Genomic DNA, 22,954 nt, shown 5'->3' with positions numbered 1-22,954 from the left:
ACATACCTTGACGAAGGCTTTTTGCCGATACGTTGGTTATAATAAATAATTTTTGCAAGTGAGTGTGCAGTCACTATTTTGTGTTATAAAATAAAGCTTCTAACATCATATTCTCTTCATACAAATCACTAAAAATATATTTTCGTTCTCACATATTTAAGTTAACTTACTAAATAAAGAAAGAAAAAGGGAATTGCTAGAATAATGTTTGACTCTGAGGTTAAACGAAATGACAAATAAATAAACATTTAATATACTTTTTGATGACCATAAGAAGCGGGTACTCGTAAAGAGCGGAGCCGAGGAGCGCGCATTTCAGACGTGAACACGAAAGGAATAATGGGTTTAGTTATGCTTTCACTTCATTTCCTGACAGTTTCACTTGTTAGTGGGGATAGTAATAACTAACAAGATGACACCGAATTACATACAATATAATTACCTAACTAAATCTGAGAGAATGCAAACCCATTACAATATTTTTTCCTCCGACGGGCAGGGCGCAGATACATCTTTGTAGCCCGACAGGAATTCGCCATAGCCTCGGGACAGTTAGACATGGATACAACTTCATATGGTGTATTTTACCTATTGCATGTTATGTTAAAAACAGTAAAATTATAAGTAAGCCTGATAACTATTTAAAAACTATTATAAAGAAGTTGAATGTTGCGTTATATGGTTATAATGAAAAAAATATTCCCGAGCAGCTTTCAGCCATGATCACTTTGAGAACTTTTTTTGCAAGCAAGTGGAAAACGTATTTTGAATAACAATACGTTATAAATATGTGCTGCGCGCTTTCCTCTCAATAACATAAACACACAACAAATATGACAGCGGGGTAAAAAATAGAAAGGAAACATCTGATCACAGTGATGTTGTTTGATAGCCTACCAGCTCTCTAACCCAGCACTAAGTCACGCCATGTTTATTGCTACACTTTATACAATATAGTCTATTGCTTTTAGCAACAAATAGCCTATCATAACAACCTATAAGCCTACTGTGTAATTGAGACATTCATTTAAGAAATGCATTAAAAGCAGAAAGATAAGGCTGCGGAAATATAGTGGGTTCACTATAATCCACACCACAGACGTTCTTGGTTTGCTTCTTATTTATTAAATCGAGGCAATTGTTTGATTAAACATTGATTAATATTAAGATACAATTTATACAAAACGAAATTCACTTTAAAGAAAGTCTTTCTACAAAACAAACCTATGCAGGGCTCGCAAAATCGCTACCCCGACGTCCCGAGTATTATTTTTTTTTCATTTCTGATTGGGCGGGCCAGCTGTCAATCTGGGCGGGCCATAGCTCCGCGCCTGCCTGCAATTAGTTTCATTTGCGATATCAAATGAATGTCTTCATTTTATTCATAAAGTCATACCTTTGCAATTCTTTGATCGATTGTGTTTTAGAAGTACTGTATGCTTGAACTCTAATGACAGCAATGTGATCGCCGATGCGCTGGTAGAGAGAGAGAGAGAGAGAGAGAGAGAGAAAGAGAGAGCGCGGCCCTGTATAGAAGTGGATTGATATGTTATTTGAAGTCGGCTCGTAAAGGACAAAACACCTGATTAAACTATAACGTAGCTATTATACACATTTTTTCAGGATGTTCTTGCGACCGGTGGCAACTTGTCCACGACCCGGTGGTTGGGGACCTCTGCGGTAGTGGACTCAGTTTGCAAAACCATTGCGAAAGCGTGTGCACTGTTTATTTATTGTTTATGAATTTGTGGATATGGATTGAAAATCTGAGAGCACTGATTGTTTAATTGTGCGTATGGTTTATTAATCCGCGCGCACGATTTGTAACTTTAACAGTTCAATAATCCGAGAATGGTTTATAAACTGAGGTGACGAATTACAAAAACGTGTCCGTTTCTCGTAGGCATAAGAAGATGGTAGATTGCCACCAATAAAATCTACAATCAACTTAGCTTTTGAGAAACGAAGCCAATAGCAGGCAGAAAGGCCCTATTTAATTTATATGGCATTTAAAAACCGTTTAGTATCCTGTCAATAACATAACCAAACAATACACTCTCTGTATGAGTGTATTACAGTTGTTCTACTAAAACTGAACATAAAAGCCAACATTCATCACTGCAGTGGATAAATCATCTTACATGTACAAAGTTTTGGCGAACACGTGCACCACCTGCTGGCCAGATCGATTAACAGCAGATGAGATTATACTCGGTACTCTACTGCTTTTCCTGAAGTTCCCGGATGTTAAATGTTGAAATCTGTACGACTGAATTTTTGGACTTGAATTTTTGGACGCGAATTTAAATGGACTGAAACTTGCCTGCTGAATATTTTACGTTGTATTTTTAAACAGACCGAATATTTTAAAGTGAAATCTAAAAGGTGAATGTGGACTATTGAATTTTTAATACAGAAAATATACACGCATGTTGAATTTCAGCCCTTAAAAATGCAAAACCTAAAAATACAATGCATTAAAATTCAAGCACGGTTAATACAATGCATTTTTTTTCAGGTAGTACAATTCAACAGGCTGTTTTAATTCAAAAACATAAAAATACAATGCATTTAAATTCAAGTACGGTTAATACAATGCATTTTTTTCAGGTAGTACAATTCAACAGGCTATTTTAATTCAAAAACTTTTGTCATTATTTTTCTTCCATAGTTTTCGGACTAAATATAAAACATCTTAAACTGTGTTCCGAAGATGAAAGGAGGTCTTATGAGTTTGGAATGTCATGAGTCATTAATGACATAATTTTCATTTTTGGGTGAACTATCCCTTTAAAGTGATTAGTTTTCATTTTTGGGTAGTCTTTCTCTTTACTCACAAAGAAAGATATTTTGAGGAATGTTTGTAGCCAAACCAATCAGAAGCACTGTTGACTTTCATAGTATTATTTTTTCCTACTATGGAAGACAATGGGGCTTCAGATCGGTTACAAACATTCCTCAAAAAATCTTCCTTTGTGTTCATTTAAACAAAAAAATTATACAGGTTTGTAACACCAAAAGGGTGAGAAAATAAAGACAGAATTTTTTTTTTTTTGGGTGAACTGCCCCTTTAAGATATAGCTTTTTTTATTTGAACAGGTAAGGCATTAGCAACGTGATTTATGTTAAAAGAAATGCTGCATATATATTACTTCTTTATTTTTCTGGATAAGTCTTTTAGGATGTACTTCAAACTGTATTATGACTAGAGATGCACCGATATTAAATTTTTCCACCGATACCAATAGCCGATTATTCAAAGTGATATCTGCCGATAACTGGCAAACTATCTGTATATTAACTGCATTAACTAAAGTCTAAAGATGAATATTATTCACTCATAATCACCATTAATATTGAACATTAAACATAGTAATGTTTCTTTACATTTTCTGTTTTTAAACTATTGGCAGATAGTGAGAAAATTAGCTTTAATCAACCGATAATGATTTTGTGAGTGTATATATGTATATATGTATGTATATAAAAAATTACGAAAATAACGAAATTTTTTATAAATGGTTTTATATATAATACATGATAGTATTGCGTTTATATGTTCTTTAGCAATTCATAATGTAAAAAAATTAATTTACCAATGAAGAACAATACATATACATTACATACATGCACATATCTTAGTAGCCAAGCCATTTAAACTTTTAATCTATCTATAAAAATCTAAATAAATGTAACATGATGAAAACACTATAAGAAACATTAGACAAAAGGGTAACATAGGAACGGACTTCGACAGGAAACCTGATCCATAACAATCACAGTTTAACGTTAACACCTCACACCGCTACTGCAGAGCTGTCACTTTCTGCCACCAGTTGGGCTCCGCCCACAAAATATCTCTGTTTGCAAACACACAGAAGGTCTATTGGGTGAAGCACAACGCAGGTACAGAAATTACTCGGCAAAGAACTGCAATTTATTTTCAAACAGAGATGGCGCTAGAGAGGCAAAAGTTATGACTTGCAGCTTTTAGTATACAATCTAACATAAGCCTTTTATAAACGCTTGTGTACTTGCTTGTGTAAAATTCTAGAATGATTGTTAATAACTTCTGTCAATATTTTAATGTCATGTTTCAATAGCTGGGTTTCCATCAAAACGTGTAATGCGAATTAGGTGCATTTCAATCAAGTTGTTCGAGCGAATGACGGTGGTGTCGGTGACCTAGTAACCAACATTAAACAAAACAAGGCATGCTTGAAAAATGGAGACAGGAATGCATGTAGTCACGATGGGGCAAGTTATTCATTTATTAGCAGTGCGGCTTGTCGTTGCCAAAATAAATGCTGTGCACCGAAGAAGAAATGCAGCATTTTTGCATTGAGACGACGTCGACCCCCATATATGATAAAGACAACGTCAGTGTAAACAGCCGGTCAGTCCTGTGGGTTTAATGATCGCTGCGTTAGAATTATTCGGCAAATGCGTTTCCATTATTTGCATTTACTGTTTTTCACCAAAAAATGGGAACTAAGGGATTTTTATCCCGAAATGTGGCATTTTCATCACTCGTTTTTCACGCAATACTTCATAAAATCATAGTGATGGAGAAACATGGCTAATGTTTTCCTTTCACACTATATACAGTTTTCTGATTCAATGCCCCACACACACTGCAGTCCAAATAAATTCCCATAAGTACCATAAGTGTCCACTCTGAGATTTTATTGTTAGGTTTTCCTTCTGGCTGCGTTCTGTCGACAAACTAAAATGAACACTAAGCAGAAAGTTTATTCTCATGAGTAAGCAACACACCCGGGTCTGGATTGCAAAGCACAAAACAGCCCAGTGTAGAGTCTATAAATATTGTTGTGTGGGACCTGACATAGATCAAATAACACAATAACAGCCCTTATGGAATTACAATAATATACAGAGCACGCTTTGGTCATTTATATTCACTCTGTCTGAACGTCAGCTCTGTAGTTAACCGTAAAGTGTAAGCATTCATTTTAATGGCCTGACGCCGACACTACACATTCATTCCATTTTACCTGACAGATGAGAAATAATGGCACCCGTCGGAGAGCTTGGGAAAAGAGGATAATGATGGACTTTAAAGGAAGAAGAGAACTGCTGGTGTATAGTTAAACTATCTATAATACTGTGTGTAAAACATAACAATCATTCATTAAAGGTAAAGCAAGTTTTAGAGAGGCTTGCGTGACCAGGGTTGACTTTGATGTTAGCTTGCTTAGTCACTTTCATTTTCTTGTTGTGCAGTGGTTGGCTATGCCGAACAGCCAATCAGAATGATACGACTCCAAGATGAGCGCCACTGCTGATTCAACATGGTCAATCATCCAAAAAAAGGCGCGAGTGACTTACTTTGGCCGAATTAAGGCCCTGTCCCAAATGGCACCCTAAACAATTCCGTGTTCCTACAAAGTCAGCATTTAACTCTTTCCCCGCCAGCATTTTTCATGGTTTTTACAAAAGTTTAATGCCTACCAGAAAATGCTCTTCTTTAAATATAGAAACATACAATATATTAAATGATATAACAGACCCTCTGCTTTCAAACAAAAAATTAGTTCTATTTTTATCACCCCTCAAATATGGGTAGGTTTCTTCAAAAACACCAAATTTTAAGCAAAAAGCTTAGATAATTAAATTTGTGTACAGAACTTTTGATAGAGATCAGATGCACAGCGATCCCTAAAACATAGACGGACATACAGCTCTTTGCCCTAGGGCGATACTTCCGGGTTTTATAAGTTGCTGAAGTGCGCCACCTGGTGGATAATAGCAAGAGAACTCGTCAATGGCGGGAAAAAAGTGAATGGCGTAATGTTAGGAAGCAAGCTTGCACAAGTACGGTCTCTGAAAAAAGTGTGCATCAAGCGCACGTATCCACCATAAAGGGGGCGCCCATGAGCATTATTTACAAACCTAAAATGACCAATCGGACACCCTGCGGTCTTGTGCAGGCATCGCCATTGTAAAGGGATCATTGTAGTTGTGCGTAGCCGCGACAGCGTAGGTTATGCGTCGGTTTTCATTTATACTTTTGCGTCGTCGTTCGCGTCAATGTGCAAACACGAGCGCAGACCGCTGGTAGGCAGTATCTACGCATGTAACCACAGTAGCAGCGCGACTGTCAAAGAAAAAGAAGCTTGGCAAGTTAACCAACAAACGAAGAAGAAACAGCAACTTGTTGTGTATGATTTGAGAAGACAAGCAATGATGGAAGTAAATAAACAGCGACTTTTTTTCAGTTTGAGTTAAATCACTTCTTTTTCACAGTCGCAAACGGAAATACCTATGAAGTGTTTTTTTTACCTGACGGGAGGGGTTCTGCTTGACTCGCTGTTAAAAATTTTGCGAGGTGCACGTCAGGCTACGCAGAGCTACGCACAGGCTACGGATAACTTACGCACGACTATAAATCGGGCTTAAGTCCATGAGACTGCAAGTCCACATGAAGTGCACCAATTGGGATGCAGCCTAAAAGCCGAAGTAAAATAAATTTTTTACGTGTACGTGAGGGTCGAAATACAGTGCACGTGATGCAATTTTCATAAAAAATTCATAAAAAGTTTTTAGACCAAAAATATCAAATGTAAGTGATTTTGTGCATAAAAGAAGCAAAAAAATAAATCTGCCGATGGGGTAAGCAAAAAATCTTGAAAATTTTTCTTAAACACTAAATAAAAAAAATGCTTTTTCTTTATGAGCAAAATGACAGAAGAAAATAAGCCTAGTTTTTTAGACCAAAAATATCAAATTTAAGTGATTTTGTGCATAAAAGAAGCAAAAAAATAATAATATGCCAATGGGATAAGCTAATTTTTCTTGAATTTAGTAAATTTAGTACATTTAGAAAAATGTTCAAGATTTTTTTGTTAACCCATTGCCAGATTGTTTTGCTTGTTGTATACACAAAATCACTTAAATTTTATATTTTTTGTCTAATAACTAGACTTATTTTCTTCGGCCATTTTGCTCATTAAAAAAGCATCTTCATTTAAGAATTTTTAGATGTTTTTCCTGAAAACAAGACAAAAATATTCTTGATTTTTCTTGAAATCATTTTTTGCAGTGTATCGCCACGCTTTTCAATTTTTTTGAGTCAAAAGACATAACAAAGACAAGGGTTTATACAGCAAGTTTAGCAATTGAGCTTTATTAAATGATATGTCCATGTGATATTATAGACAACTACAGCTGACAAATTTTCTGTATTGAACTCTGCACCTAACATCTGATGTTAATGTGTGACCGTAAGCAGAATTTACTGGATCCTTACATTCTCAGAGTTGATGTTGGCCCTGTGAGCCAACAAACACAGGTTTTTTATGACGTTATGACACACGTCACAGACCGCTGTACCAAGGCCTGGGATGTTTTCTGCAGAAAATAGAACAAACTGTACATAAATGTCCCAAAACAGGAAGTGCTTTTACAGAAATATTAAATGCGTCCTCATACTTTAATCTGCATCAGCTAAATGAATAAATGTGAGCGTATTAAAGGGTTCTTATCATGAGGAATCAAATATTTTAGAGAACAGAGCTTAATGTACTGTACAGTAAAAGCATCTGTGACCCTGTCCCTGCCTGTGAAAACCCAGCTGAGGTCATTTTTTATGATTTACTACATAAAAATCAACCTACAAGAACGTTGTGGAAAATAACCTTCATATCTTTAATACTGACTGTGTCAAATATTGAAATCAATGTAAAATCTAATTTTGATGTTCCTCTCATAATTAGTTTGAGACTTAAAAATGGATTTCACAGACAGTGACGGACGAAAAAAAAAATGTGAATACTTAAAGGAACAGTATGTAAGAAATTTATATCAATTAATCATTAAATGGCCCTGAAATGTCACTAGACATTAAGAAATCCTTTTCATTTCAAATACTTATATCACTGACAACAGCAGTCCGACCAGGATATTGTCATTTAAAAAGTGGAGTTGCAGCCCTCAACTGATGTTTATGTTGTCGTTTGGTATATTGGCCACCAGTTGTGTGATTGCAGTACCAGTTTTAGCCACACGTTTTGTGATTGCAATACCAGTTTTGGCCACAATCCTACATACTGTTCCTTTAAAGTGGCCGTAGAATGTAAAACTGTATTTACATAAGCATAGATGAATAATTAGGGTTCTGTATATGGTAATGACATACCGTAAGACTCAAATGCTATTATTTCTTACTTCTTATTTAAACCTTGTGCATGCAAAAGACAGCAGGAAAACTGGCCAATCTCAACATAACACAGATTGTGACATTACAGTCGAGATACGCCCCCAACATTAAATAAAGTACAATGTTGTAACAATGCAAAAACAAAGTTGTGACTCCGGAGTTAGCGCTGTATGCTAGTTAATGCTATATGCTAGCGTTTAGGCTAAAGTTACGCTTTGCTGGTCCATACTGAAAAAAAATAAAAACATACTCATTCAGAAACGTCCATTAACAATCTCCAAACAATTGATTATTCCTCAAATTCTGTATCTTTGTCTGAAACAGGCTCAAATATAAGGTCTGTTTACACACACACAGAGAGCTACTCAAAAGAGCTGCTCTGTGAAACAGCCAATCAGAGCAGAGCTCAATATTATTATTCATGACCCTTTCAAATAAGGTAATAATAGCCCATTTTATTCTGAAGGCAAATCCTAGGGTTGTAAATGGACAATTTAACAGATTATTTTAATGCATTCTTTGGCACCTTTAAGTATCTCTTTAAGCCTCTTGTATTACCTTCCACCATAACCTGTTGGGCAATATGGTGACCTAGTTTAGGTCCTATTTTAGATGCCTGTGGTGTTGGGATGCAAAACAAGGAGTTTGTGTTTCCCGCACATCATTTGAATATTGACTATACAGTGGAAAAAACCAATGCAAACCGTGTTAACCCTTTATTGGTTCACTTCTTTCTGTTGATTTATTAAAACATATGCTTCTGCATCTGTAATAACATGACGAATAATGAAGATACAGCCTTATTCTTTATTTCTATGCAAATCACTGACTTTTAGGCAGATTGTGCTGATCTCACAAGTAAACAATACAGGGCAGTAGATTAATTCAGTACTAGGCCTTAGTTATATTATTAGGACATATAAGTAGTAGTTTTTACAAACAAACAATCTGGTGTGCATTTTGGGACAAAACTTTGGCACCGATATACACTGAGAGATGTGCAAAACGTTTTTAAATTTAGGTAGCTCAAACATGCATTTTAGTCTCGGACTAGGGTAATACCTGTCCGGTAAACCGCCCCTACACCTGTGAACATATTAAGGATGTCACTTATGACATAGTTTAGTATTATCTTATGGTTTATATTGCATCGAAACTAGGGATGCTTAACGATTAATCGCGATTAATCGTTAGCAGAATAAAAGTTTTTGTTTACATCATATATGTGTGTGAACTGTGTATAATAACTTTGTATAAATAAATGTACACACATGCATGTATATGTTTTAGAAATGTTTACATGTGTATATACATTTGTATATTTATGTATAATTTATATTATATATAAATATAAATACTTAATATATACATTTTTTTTTCTTAAAATTATACATGAATGTGTTCATATTTATTTATATATATACACATATTTATTATACACAGTTTACACACATATGTGATGTAAACAAAAACTTTTATTCTGCTAACGATTAATCGCAATTAATTGTTTAGCATCCCTAATCGAAACTGAACTGGCTTTGCTACAGAGTCCAGATTTAACGTTGAACATGGACAATTCAAAACAAAAGTTGTTTGCTAAAGGTACTTGTGAGAGAAACATTTGTGGGTTATAGTCTGCGCATTGCATCAACAAAGTATCAAATTATACTGATTACTGAATTGGCTGTATTTCATTTGTTTGTCACGTCTCGGGTTGTAAATGCATTTTGCCTGCAATTATGCTGGCTGTGTTTATTTTTCAGTGGGATTTTTAGAAAGCATAATGGATACTTAGGCACTGCGTGATTTTTGAAAGCACTTAACTAGTAAACAACAGCAGAGATTAAGCAGATGCTTTCATCTAAGTGGTTTCAAAAGAATGACCATCACCTATCATATAAGGGTCTCTTTGAAGAGTTTTGGAAATTATTGTGCCTGGGGAGGAAAGGATCTATCCAAGGGGCAACCTTCCGGTCTCTCTCGTAAATCCAACACGGAAATGCAATTTATTGACTGACCATTAAAGGCTGGCTCCAAAAGGGAATCTCATAAATTCTACTGATTTACCAATTTTTTTTTTTTTTTAAATAAACCGATAACATCAAAGAAATAATATAACATTAGGATTGACATAAACGGTCATAGCATCAATAATATAAAATATACAAAAAAAGAAATTTGGAAAAGTAACTTTTGCTCTTCACATTACCTTCAGAAGATCCAGATGATGTAACTTCCTCTTAAAAATGTGACTTGCGAAATAATCCTAGATTTTCAGAGGGGGGAACGTGTTGGGTAACAGGACTGAGTGAAATCACAGAGACATGACTAAAATGTGCATTTTTATCTAAAATATTATGACTCTTTCAATAGTAAAAAAATATTTAAAGGACAGATGGAATATGGGCCCACACAAAAATGCAAAAAAATTAAGATGTCTGAAAAATTTTATGCTTTAATTGAAAGGTAAATTTACATGTAGTCAGTTCCTCCAGAAAAACGTGATTATGCAATCGCATGATTCAATGCATAATCAGCCAAAGTCTGCATATTTTTGCGGGGGGGCACATTTTTTCAAAAACGTTGCACTTTTGCCGCATAAATTGCAGATTTTCATGAGCAAAATATGCAGAGCTTGCATGATTTTATTATCTCCGCATTTTCGTAGCAAAAAGTTTTTTGCATGTTCCCGCGGTTTTTGCAAGTTCCCGCGGTTTTTGCAAGTTCCCGCGGTTTTTGCAAGTTCCCGCGGTTTTGGCAAGTTCCCGCGGTTTTGGCAAGTTCCCCGCAGTTTATGCAAGTCCCATGGTTTATGCAAGTTCCCGCGGTTTATGCAAGTTCCCGCGGATTATGCAAGTCCTGCGGTTTATGCAAGTTCCCCCGCGGTTTTGGCAAGTTCCCCCGCGGGTTTGGCAAGTTCCCCCGCGGGTTTGGAAAGTTCCCCCGCGGGTTTGGCAAGTTCCCGCGGGTTTGGCAAGTTCCCGCGGGTTTGGCAAGTTCCCGCGGTTTTTGCAAGTTCACGCGGTTTTTGCAAGTTCACGCAATTTCATTGCATAAATTGCATTAACATCCTGCATATTCCATCGCATTTTTTAAGAAAACATGCCACAAGATCAAGCATTTTTGCCTGCATCAATCGCAAAAAAAAAACACATTTTTCGCATTTTTTGGAAGGACTGTATAGTGGTGCTACGAAATGTGTACCCTAAATGGTACATCTTAGGACCTTTGTGAACAGTACTGCCCAGTGACCACTCGGGACCATTTTTGTGACGGTGTACTGTGCATGAGGTTCATTGTTGTTCTTAAATGAGTGGAGTGCTGATGTAATTTGTTTTTATGTGTCATTCAGGTGCTTGAGAGTTTTAAAATCATGGACTACAGTCTGCTGCTGGGCGTGCACGTCCTCGACCACGGTCGCAGAGAAAGAGACCTCACAGGAACGGATTGGAAGAGAACTTTAGGACAGAAAGTGCTTTACTCCACTGCGATGGAGTCCATTCAGGGAGACGGCAGAGCAGCCGAGGCCCTGAGCTCCGACAACACGTAAGGCCTTGAAAGGAATACCAAGATACCCATTTCATCTAGGTTAACTATATTCATAATGGTCCTTTAATTTCTTTATGCATAATCGAATTATACAGGTCGTGGTCATGTTTTCAAGACTGACTCTGGCATTATAGTTAAAAATATTATTTACTTTCTCTCCTCAGAATGGGGGGAATTCCTGCAAGAACAAACAGAGATGAAAAGCTGCTGATTTTCCTGGGAATAATCGACATATTACAATCTTACAGGTAAGACCTGCTGTCGGTTTACGACTAACCCAATAATCCAAATGTCATATACAAGCTGACACAATATTAGTTCATTACACGGTATTTACGTAAACTCCCAAATCCCTTTTGCGCTCTTATTTCTCCCACAGGTTTATGAAGAAGCTCGAACATTCGTGGAAGGCACTCGTCTATGATGGTGTAAGTTAATACCACTCCAAACTCCAAATCTCACTACAATTATGAATAGCCCATTCATACAGCTCGGGAATTAAAGACGCTTCCCTGTTTGATTGGTTTATGTTTTCTTTCTCTTAGGACACCGTCTCTGTGCACAGACCGAGTTTCTATGCAAACAGATTTCTTAAGTTCATGAGCAGCAGAGTATTTCGAAAGACTCATCGTAAGTCAATGAGATAACGAGCAAGAGCCATTGAGAATGAATCTGTTTAGACAAAGATTAGGAACGGACGTTGCACCGATGCATTTGACCTCAGCGATCATTTTGGTTTCACTCTTATTTTATGTTTTTAGATATTTCGAAACAGCATTCGTATCAATGCGCTCCTGCTCTTTAAGTTTTCCTGTAACTAAATTTGTAGAGCATTGCATTAACGCTTTCCCTGCCATTGACAAGTTTTTACTGCAAACCATATTTACACTATTATCCACTTGGGGGCGCTCTTACGCAACTTATAAACACTGAAGCTTCCACTGATCCAAAAACAGTAAAAACTCCATGTATGTTTTGAACATCGTTCTGAATATGATCTCTAACAAAGTCCTTTACAAAAATGCAATTATTTCAGCTTTTTGCTCAAAATTTTGTATTTTTAAAGAAACCTACCCATATTTGAGAGGTGATAAAACAGAGCAAATGAAGATAGGATAAAACTTTGTTTTTTTTTAAACAGAGGTTCTGTTCTTTCGTTTGATATTAGGTCTGGGCCGATAACACTTTTTTTAACATCTCTATCGCCCTTTTTATCAATTAAGCTGCAAATAACACATTTGTTAACCATACAAAAAGCTTAAACAGAACTGCTGCTTAAATATTATTTAAATGTTTCAAACAGACTAGTAGCAAAAATTTTTGTAAGTCAGCACAATTTTTTTAATGAAATTTAAGGTGTAACTTTGGACAATTTAAAGTGCAAGTTTGTGCAAATTCATGTTGCTAAGCAAGTCGCGCTTTACGCCAAGTTTCCATGACAAGGTCCGTGTTGGTATTGGATCGGATTGTACTCCCCGACTTCTACAATATTCGATCCGGCCATTTTCACCAATATCGGACTAATATCGATACTGAATATCAGATCGGCCCACCCCTATTTGATAAATTGTATATATTTAAAGAAGAACATTTTCTGGAAAAGGAATTAAACTTTTGTGAAAATTATAAAAAATGCTGTCAACTTTTTAGAAATGTTGGCGGGGAACAAGTTATGGTGCATTCCCACCAGCTGCGGTAGAGTCGGCAAAAATGCGCTATTCGCGCGTAGTTGGACGCTTGAACATTTGAGTTCACTTGATTCATTCGCGCGTGAAATTCTAGTCATTCGAGACATTCACGTGGAAATTTGCGTCATAGGAGGGGCTTCTGCGACTCCGCTGAGACTCTGCCACTCCGCTCCCTTCCTGTAATCACGTCACTACTTCAGCGAGGTCCTTATTGGTTAATGTGGTGCGGAATTCAACTCTCAGATTTCCTGCGGCAACGCTCAGTTTGCACGTTCCGCGCCATTCGCGCCACAGGATGCCTAATCGCGCCTTTGCATTGACTTAACATGTAAATCACTTGTGCTTTCCACGTCTACCGCGTCTGGTGTGAACCCTGCATTAGCAATGTCAACATCATGGGTTTGATTGTTTGGATAAAAGTTTTGGATAAAAGCATTTGCCAAATGCATAATTGTAAATGTAAAGTTGCATCTATATAAAATTAATAAAATAAAATTCTATTTCATTTTAAATCTTTTTAAAAATTGCAATGTCTTCATAATGCGAAAGACTTCATTTGCGGACTAAATCCCCACATTTTTAAGTAATTGCAACGTGCCATTCCACACATGCGCAGATGGGGGGCGTTAAAAACTTTTTTACATATGCAACCCTGTTACCCAATAATAGCAGTGGGCGGATCCTTACATGCGGCACACTCACTAAAACAGAGGGTTTTAAAATGGAGTCTCAAAAACAGGGTAAAAAGCCTTTTACTTATGATGTTTTAACTCAGTCCCCACCAGTGTTTAAAGAAAAAAAGTAGTCGACCAGTGGCAGCATTTTTTCTGATGTTCACAAAGTTTAATGCCTTTTCGGATAATTTTTATCTTTAAAGCGTAACTAAACCCCTGGTCAGAGCCTGACTCCGCCCACTGGCAATATTTAAAAAATGCAAGAAAGTGGGCAGACCCCAACGGAGATAGAGGGGACGAACTAAGTGTGTGGTGAGATCGTAACAAGGGCGTGGTGAGCTTGAACCTGCTTACGTCACAAGTCATTTTTTGGACCCAACATCCAATAGGAAAATTCAACTGCAGTAGCCACCGTTCAACCTGAAGAGGGCAGCACTCAGACGTTTTTACACCATATATTGTAGTATTGAAACACTTTATATCCAAATGTCAAAAAACTTACTAAAATCAATGAACAGCACTAATAAAGCATCATTCTTACAGATCATTAACTAAAAAAAGTTGGTTTAGGGTTTAGTTACTCTTTAACTATATACAATATATCAAATGAAAGAACAGACCTTTCTCTTTTCATAACCTCTCAAATATGGGTAGGTTTCTTAAAAAATACCAAATTTTGAGCAAAAAGTTGGGATAATTAAATTTTTTTTGAAGGACTTTTGATAGAGATCAGATTCAGAGCGATCCTCAAAACATACACGGAGTTTGAACTGTTTGCCCTTAGGGAATACTTCCGGGTTTTAAAAGTTGGGTAGGAGCACCACCTGGTGGATAATAGAGAAAATATTGATGCCAGAAAAACTTGTCATTGCAGGGAAGCGTTTTCTCTTAATTGACGAGTTAACTCGTCAATGGCGGGGAAAGAGTTAGGTTAAACTTTTCTAACACTATTAGTGGACCACAAAGAAAGGTACAAAATTATAATAAAATAAGCCACTTCATGACCCCTTTAAATGGGATTCATTATTTCATGGCTACATACAAAATGGTAAAAGAACTAGAAAACTATTATCAATAGTAATATAATATATCAAACTATTATTAAACATTTTTCTTTTTTTCTTTCCTATTTGCCTCCAGCAAATCGTTTCTCCCCGAGCAAGAGGCCGAGGAATTCCATACCAGCACTGAAGTTCTCCTCGCAGGAGATTCTGTCCTCACAGAAGGATGAGAAACGCGAGGAATGCGTCGACAGACTGACAGGAGCTCGTAGTCTAGCTAGTCTAGATGGACCAGGTAAGCAACACTTGTTTTTACACTCTCCTTGTTTCCAGCGGCCCTCGCAGCATTGGTCTTTAATCTCACGTCATTACCAGCTCACACGCACAAGAGGATGTTAAACAGAACACGACTCGGCATATTTTTTTATATTTTGGTGTTATCATGCATGCACAGCAGAAAGAGCGACTGATACGCCACCAGCTTTCACATTACAAGTTTATCATGCAAACTGTGCCCTCAGTATGGAGTTACCCGCACATAGACATTAAACTGGTATGTGTCCCGTCACCAATGACAAATGATGACATTTACCTGCCAACGTTGGTTTTATCAACGTTGACATTTGTGAATAGGAAGTGTCTGCTTTTTTATGTCATGAAATATTGTTTGGAAAATAAACCCTGAAAACAAGCTGCTGATGTATTCGGCATTCACAACCCGAACACAAACCCTGCTGATCAGACACAGAAGTTTGCCAGTGCCCTTGTGTTGACTTTTCTATGTTGTATTAGTCATAGCTTCTTAGATACTGGGACTGAATTATAATTTTGTATAAATGAATTTATTAATGTTATGTGCTGTACAATTAAACAGAAAATACTAATGATTTGTACACACTGTACTAGTACAATGTGACCCTGTCTTTGATATCCAGGCTAAAGTCTCATAATCAAATAATGAGATTAAGAGCATCAAAATTTTGATTTCACATTCATTTCAACATATCAGATATCAAGGTTATATTTTTTATATTACATTGGATGATTTTACAGTAGAAAACGGTATCCAATAAACAATAGTTTTATTTCTTCCTCTTTTGTACAAGCAAATAAGAAACATGTTTGCTGTAATGCCCTTACAATACAATCCTAGCATCAAATCAGGTCACCTTTATTTAACGCTTCATGCAACATAGATTGTTTCAAAGTGGCTTTACAGTAAAAATCATTAAATATTAAGGTGCCTGAAATGGAACTACATCGATTATTGCTTCCCAGCAAGCAATAGCCTTTACTTCTGTCTATGTTAACAATAGAGGTCCGGACATCACATGACCCTTTCTATTTACGCCACCATATTGGCAGGCGAGGACAGCCGGGAGCGAATATGGAATTAATGGAGCCAGCAGGAGTTCACTCCGCACATTAATTCAAAAGATATACCTTAATCTGCACTATCCAACCACGGCATTGCCATTTAGTGCAGAGATCAGCTCATTTGCATTTTAAAGGAGACACCCAAAAATGCCACATTTTTTGCTTACACCTACAAAGTGACGATTTTATATGTTATAATAAATAATCTATATGGTATTTTTAGCTAGAACTTCACATATGTACTCTGGGGACACCAGAGATTTGTCTTACATCTTAAAAAGTCTTGTGAAATGTCCCATTTGTATCATCCCAGTTATTTTCCACATTTTAAACTCTTTTATGTCATTTTAGGGTTACTATTAAACATAAATCCTGTATACAACATGTTGAAATAGTAAGGTTTGTAAGTTAAAAACAGTCTAGGTATAAAATTATTGTTCAACCACTATCGATACCAAAGTATAGGAGAAACCTGAAAGAGTACAACATGGCCAACAATGCCAAGATCATGGGTTCGATTTCCAGACAACATGACTGAGAAAATGCACACTGCGTTGGAGCCGATGGTGTGCAGTGCTTCACAATCCATGTCCTCGAGGATCCCCTCCCAAAAGTTTTACATGTGTCCTTATTGAAAACTCCTGATTCAACTTATCAGCCTCCTACCAAAATGATAAACATGTCTCCCTGACAAGCTGATGAGTTAAATCAGGTGTGTTAAATAAGGAGGATTGGGAAAAACTCGTCAAGTGGGCAGGGCTCCGACATGTGGTGCTTTCGCACTTTCGGCGACCCGAGTTCGAATCCCTCCTGGTGGTCATTTGCCGATCCCATACCCCTCTCTCCTCCCTGTACTTTCCTGTCCTCTCCTCACTCACTGTTACATAAAGGCAAAATGGCCAAAAAAAAATGCAAACTATAATTAATTTTGTAAGGGCTATCAAATGCATACATGCAAATTCAGCCAGTGTTTTGCTAAAGCAGTGGTTCTCAAACTTTCAGTGTGCACCCCAAACACCCCCTATCCCTTTGCGGTCCCCCAAGACAATTCATGGCAAAACAATCTCAAACTTAGAATATGAATTTAAGAAACAATATAACATTTAATTAAATATTTGATTACACAAAATGTAATCGGGGTTCCCACAAGTCATGGAATTTCTGGAATATCATGGAATTGTATATTTTTTGTCCAAGTCAGTTTGTCATTTTAAATTTTAGTTGGCATTCAGTGGCGGCTGATGACTTCTTTCTTCAGTGGCACACGATGCGAAGCCGATCATGTGTGTGGTTCGTAATTTCAAAATATGTGTTCTGTGCATCGAGAGATGCTGTGTGCATTACGTGTCTTGTCAAAATAAGTGCCTGCTGCATACGCGTCTAAAGGGTTAATGATAAAAGAGACGCTCACGTTTGCCAGATACTCGTATAATCTCATGCATAATCAAAGTTTACTGTTAAGGGAGTGTCTTGCGTGTATTTTCTGAACGTGAGCGTCTCTTTTATCATAAACGGTTTTGACGCGTATGCAGCAGGCACTTATTTTGACAAAACACGTGATGCACATGGTTCACATGACGCAACAAACTCATATTTTGAAAACACGGGCAACACACATGACACTCCGAACACATATTTTGAATTTGCGCCCCTCGAATGAGCAGTCACGAGCCGCAACTGTTTGCATTTATCAAAATGTAATCCGCTTGTTGCAACGCAAAGAATGCAATTTCGGGTACAAGCCTCCACTGATTTCAAGTGAGACTTCAATCTTAACAGACATTTATTTGCATTGTTTATTCATTTTACGCATTTAATTAAAAAATATAAACTCACTGTGCTCACGACATCTTAAACATAGGTCATGAAAATTCAGCTTTTTAGTCAGTAAAAGTCATTTGGGCTTAGAGTGGGAACCCTGATGAATGTATTTTATAAAATTTCATAAAACCAAGGTCCTCACTGGCACAATCTCGTGCCCCCCAAGGGGGTGCTCACCGCCCAGATTGGGAACCACTGTGCTAAAGCATGTATCTTTTTTTCAGTAAAAGTTGTCTACTATATTGTAAATCACCAATTTGAGGACTATTTGTCATTTCTGGATAAGCTTGGAATATTCTTTAATATAAGTAAAAACCATTATACTATACAGCTCTGCTCAACCCAACCCCCTCATCTGATGTCTTTATCATCTCCTATCACAGCGTTCTGGACCTATAAACGTCCTGACCTGGTCCCTCAAGCTCCTTACCCACATGAAGCCGCTCCCATCAAACACAACATCTCCCCACCCTCTTATTACATGACAGCTCGCTACCTGGAGGCCAGATCCAACGAAAGGTGACACTTTTCACACACATCCTCCAGACATCGTGACCCTGAATATCAGACCTGACACACACCTGTTACCTTCTGACATCTCACTAACACTTAACTACCCAAGTCCTTTAAAATGAAGTCTACATTTAAGACTTAATATATAATCAACTTCCTATATCCTGCTGACCAGCTGTCGAACTTTTGTTCTGTTGAGCGATTCTTTGTGTTTGGTTTGCATTGATCTCCTCACCCTTTGACACGCACCTGTTTTATGTGGAATTCAAGAGAAAAGGCCCTCATAAATATTTTAAATGCCTGCTAGGAGAGGATATAATAGAGGTATTGTTTTAGGATCCATAATGCCACGAAAGCGCACATTTGGCGCCCCTCTGGATGAAGAAAGATTGATGGTGTAACTGGCGCCGTTGGCTATTATCTAGTTGGCTAATCAACAGATTTATATAACATAATATAATAGAGTTGTAGTGCTTTCTAAGGCATGCACGACTTTTGATATCGCTTTCAACTTTAAGTATTAAACTATTGGCACATTTGTGTTTTACATAGCAATACTTAGTAACGCTACGTGACTACAGTTAAGTGTACCATTGGGTGCGTCATATGATTTTATTTAGAAAATGTTTGATAAAGTAAGGGCAGGTCTCTGTTAATAAATACCCTGAAATGTGTAAAAACCAAAGGTGTGTCATGTTCATGTGGTGAACAAGGGTCTGGTTGACTAAACAAGAAATTACTGCAGGCCATAAAACCATATATGATCCATAGTGGGTGTAAATGGTCAAAAGTCATCGAAATGTCATTCAGAGATGTTGATACACGTATAAATCGTGGATTTTGCCATTTATGAAGCCACCAACTTTGCTTAATGTTCAGCGGTCATATTTTGAGGACTCTTAATTTGTCTATGCTGTTTAATGTAATGCTGTTATTTCCTTTGCAAATCAGATGTGCCATTAGTTCAAGCTCAACTTTTACATTGGAGGACAGCGCCATCTGTCTGATATCCGAGCAAAGCACCATGGACGTTGATAGAGATGACGAATCTGTGCTGGATGCATATTTTGTGAGTTTGTGCACATTTGAATCTGTAATTTATAATAAACTTTTTATTGTATTATGTTATTTAATATAAAATAATATGTTTTTTCTATTTTGTATCCACTTTATTTTTTTTGAAAACCTATTTTTAGCATAAACTTAGTTATTAATGCTAACACTGCAAAAGCAATAATTTAATTAATTAATTTAAGCATTAAAGCATTAACTGTTTTTAGTACAAATGTCAAAAAATGTGTTATATTAAGATGCATTTAGTTGATATGTAAAATGACCAAAGAAAATAAGTCTAGTTTTTAGACAAAAATATCAAATTGAAGTAAGTTTGTGCTCAAAACAAGCAAAAAAAAAGCTTAATTCATGAAAAATTCTAGAAACAATTTCTTATCCCATTGGCAAAATTATTATTATTATTTTGCTGGTTTTAAGCACAAAGCACTTAAATTTTTTATTTTTTGTCTAAAAAGTAGACTTACTTTCTTGGGTCATTTTGCTCATTAAGAAAATGCATCTTGATGTAAGAATTTTTAAATATTTGTACTAAAAACAAGACAAAAATACTAAGTAAGAAAGTCATTTTTGCAGTGAAGGTACAAAACTGAATAAACACACTGCAAAAAAATTATTTTCAAGAAAAAAATTCTTAGTATTTTTGTCTTGTTTTCAGTAAAAATATCAAAAAATTCATAAATTAAGATGCTTTTTCTTGATGAGCAAAACGACCCAATAAAATAGTTTTTAGAACAAAAATATCAAATTTAAGTGATTGTGTGCATAAAACAAGCAAAAAATCTGCCAATGGGGTAAGCAGATTTTTCTTGAATTTAGTGTTTAAGCAAAATGTTCAAGATTTTTTTGCTTACCCCATTGGCAGATTTCTTTGCTTGTTTTATGCAGAAAATCACTTAAATTTGTCTAAAAACTAGACTTATTTTCTTGGGTCGTTTTGCTCATCAAGAAAAAGCATCTTAATTTAAAAATTTTTAGATATTTTTATTGAAAAAGACAAAAATACTAAGAATTTTTTTTCTTGGAAAATATTTTTTGCAGTGCATCTTGTTATGTAAAATGACTATAAGAAAATAAGTCTAGTTATTGGACAAAAATATAAAATGTAAGTGAATTTGTGCTCAAAACAAGCAAAAAAAACCATAAAAATATTTTTTCTCAAACACTTGATTCAAGAATAAAAAATCTTATTACATTGGCAATTTATTATTTTTTTTATTTATTTTTTTGCTGGTTTTAAGCACAAAGCACTTAAATTTGATATTTTTGGTCTAAAAACTAGACTTATTTTCTTGGGTTGTTTTGCTCATCAAGAAAAAGCATCTTAATTTAAGAATTTTTAGATATTTTTATTGAAAAAGACAAAAATACTTAGAATTTTTTTTCTTGAAAATATTTTTTTGCAGTGCATCTTATTATGTAAAATGACTATAAGAAAATAAGTCTAGTTTTTAGACAAAAAATATAAAAATTTAAGTGAATTTATGCTCAAAACAAGTAAAAAAAAACCATAAAAAATATTTTCTCTCAAACATTTGATTCAAGAATAAAAAAGCTTATTACATTGGCAAATTATTATTATTATTATTTTATTATTTATTTATTTATTTGCTGGTTTTAAGCACAAAGCACTTAAATTTGATATTTTTGTCTTAAAACTAGACTTATTTTCTTAGGTCATTTTGCTCATCAAGAAAATGCATCTTGATGTAAAAAATGTTTGATATTTGTACTAAAAACCAGACAAAAATACGAAACGTACGAAAGTCATTTTTGCAGTGAAGGTACAAAACTGAATAAACTCGCTAGCTCACTTGTTTTCATTCGTGTCAAAATTCATTACTTTTCCTTTCAGTTAGCTATCTATTAACATATTTATTCTGTTTAAATTTGTTGTTTCAGTGAAAAGCAACATGAGATTCTTCATCATCTCTCCTCATCACCTGCTTCTGTAGTCCTCTGAATCTTCATGTGCCGACAGCGCCCCCTGCTGCCAAATGAAAACAAAAAGTGCACAGACATTCACCAATGACACAGCAATCAAGTGCAATCATGCTTATCTGTACTGTGCATTGGATCACAATGCCAAGAACTCATTGGACTCCTTGGCAGACGTGCATGCAACGTGCATCAGGCCGTAGTGCCAAGAGTTATGCCATCAACCAAATGCTTATTGTGCTTTGTAGTCTACCTTTGCTTCTCAGCGGCAAACAGATCTTACGTCAAAACTGGCAGCTCTGGGGTCAGACGTGACATCACGTGACGGTGTGATGTCATCGCTCTTTATTTAAGAGATGCAATAAATACATTTATTTGATATGCAAGATGGTTTATAAAGAGCTATACATTATACCTCTTATAGATCTAGTTTTTAGAGGCCTACATGCAATGCTTGGTGAATCGAACCTGTTCGTATATTTTTAAATGTGCAATTTTCATACAGTACACAAGTGCTGTCGTAGTTCTCCTTACTGGGGTTATAAACTTTACATTTGAATTCCAAGGAAATTTAAAGGAGCAAATCTATATGCGACTTCTCTTAATAAGCACAGACATGCTATGTACTGTAAAAGTTGTGTATCTTACACTGTACAACTTAACTTATGTTGGTACATCAACAATGAATTTACAGCCGAGTGTTTTACATGCCAACAATTTTGATATGCCAGAATGTTTTGTGCTAAAATGCAGATGATCAGAAGATCTCACACGAGCGTCTCTCAGGAGCTCTTCTTCCTAGAGGTCCAAAAGATTGCTTGATGTTAAACGCAAATGTTGTTTGATTTTAAATGTCTTTTAAATATTATTGCACCTTTGTTTGTTTTGAGGCCATAATTTATTAAATCTATTATAAATTAACATGTGTTGGACTGAATTTCATATCCTCTGGTAATTATTAGTGTTGCTGACATTGCTTGTTTGTGGTTCTTAAAGGTACACAATAGGTCCTTAAAGGATTAGTCCATTAAAAAATAATAATAATAATAATTTACTCACCACCATGTCATACAAAATGTTGATGTCTTTTTTTGTTCAGTCGAGAAAAAATTATGTTTTTTGAGGAAAACATTCTAGGATTTT

The 22,954-nt window shown here is 35.9% G+C and overlaps 1 protein-coding gene across 3 annotated transcripts in view; it reads left to right on the top strand.

Annotated features, from left to right (window-relative positions):
• pip5k1bb (phosphatidylinositol-4-phosphate 5-kinase, type I, beta b) overlaps positions 1-22,732 on the top strand; it is a 68,628-nt gene extending 45,896 nt beyond the window's left edge. For 2 of the 3 annotated variants that reach the window (XM_065248339.1, XM_065248340.2), the window contains 8 exons: positions 11,532-11,725; positions 11,893-11,976; positions 12,108-12,156; positions 12,274-12,358; positions 15,231-15,386; positions 18,673-18,808; positions 19,754-19,871; positions 21,776-22,732. In XM_065248339.1, coding sequence (XP_065104411.1) covers positions 11,532-11,725; positions 11,893-11,976; positions 12,108-12,156; positions 12,274-12,358; positions 15,231-15,386; positions 18,673-18,808; positions 19,754-19,871; positions 21,776-21,778 — 825 coding nt within the window. In that variant the 3' untranslated portion in view covers positions 21,779-22,732. The remainder of the gene's footprint in view (positions 1-11,531; positions 11,726-11,892; positions 11,977-12,107; positions 12,157-12,273; positions 12,359-15,230; positions 15,387-18,672; positions 18,809-19,753; positions 19,872-21,775) is intronic. The other variant, XR_010525965.1, reaches the window with a different exon arrangement.
• Positions 22,733-22,954: the final 222 nt, after the last annotated feature.

This window comes from Paramisgurnus dabryanus, chromosome 11 (genome assembly GCF_030506205.2).
Source record: "Paramisgurnus dabryanus chromosome 11, PD_genome_1.1, whole genome shotgun sequence".
Lineage (NCBI taxonomy): Eukaryota > Metazoa > Chordata > Actinopteri > Cypriniformes > Cobitidae > Paramisgurnus > Paramisgurnus dabryanus.
The sequence above is the reverse complement of the archived record's forward strand: the minus strand, read 5'-3'. Positions and strand labels throughout refer to the sequence as shown.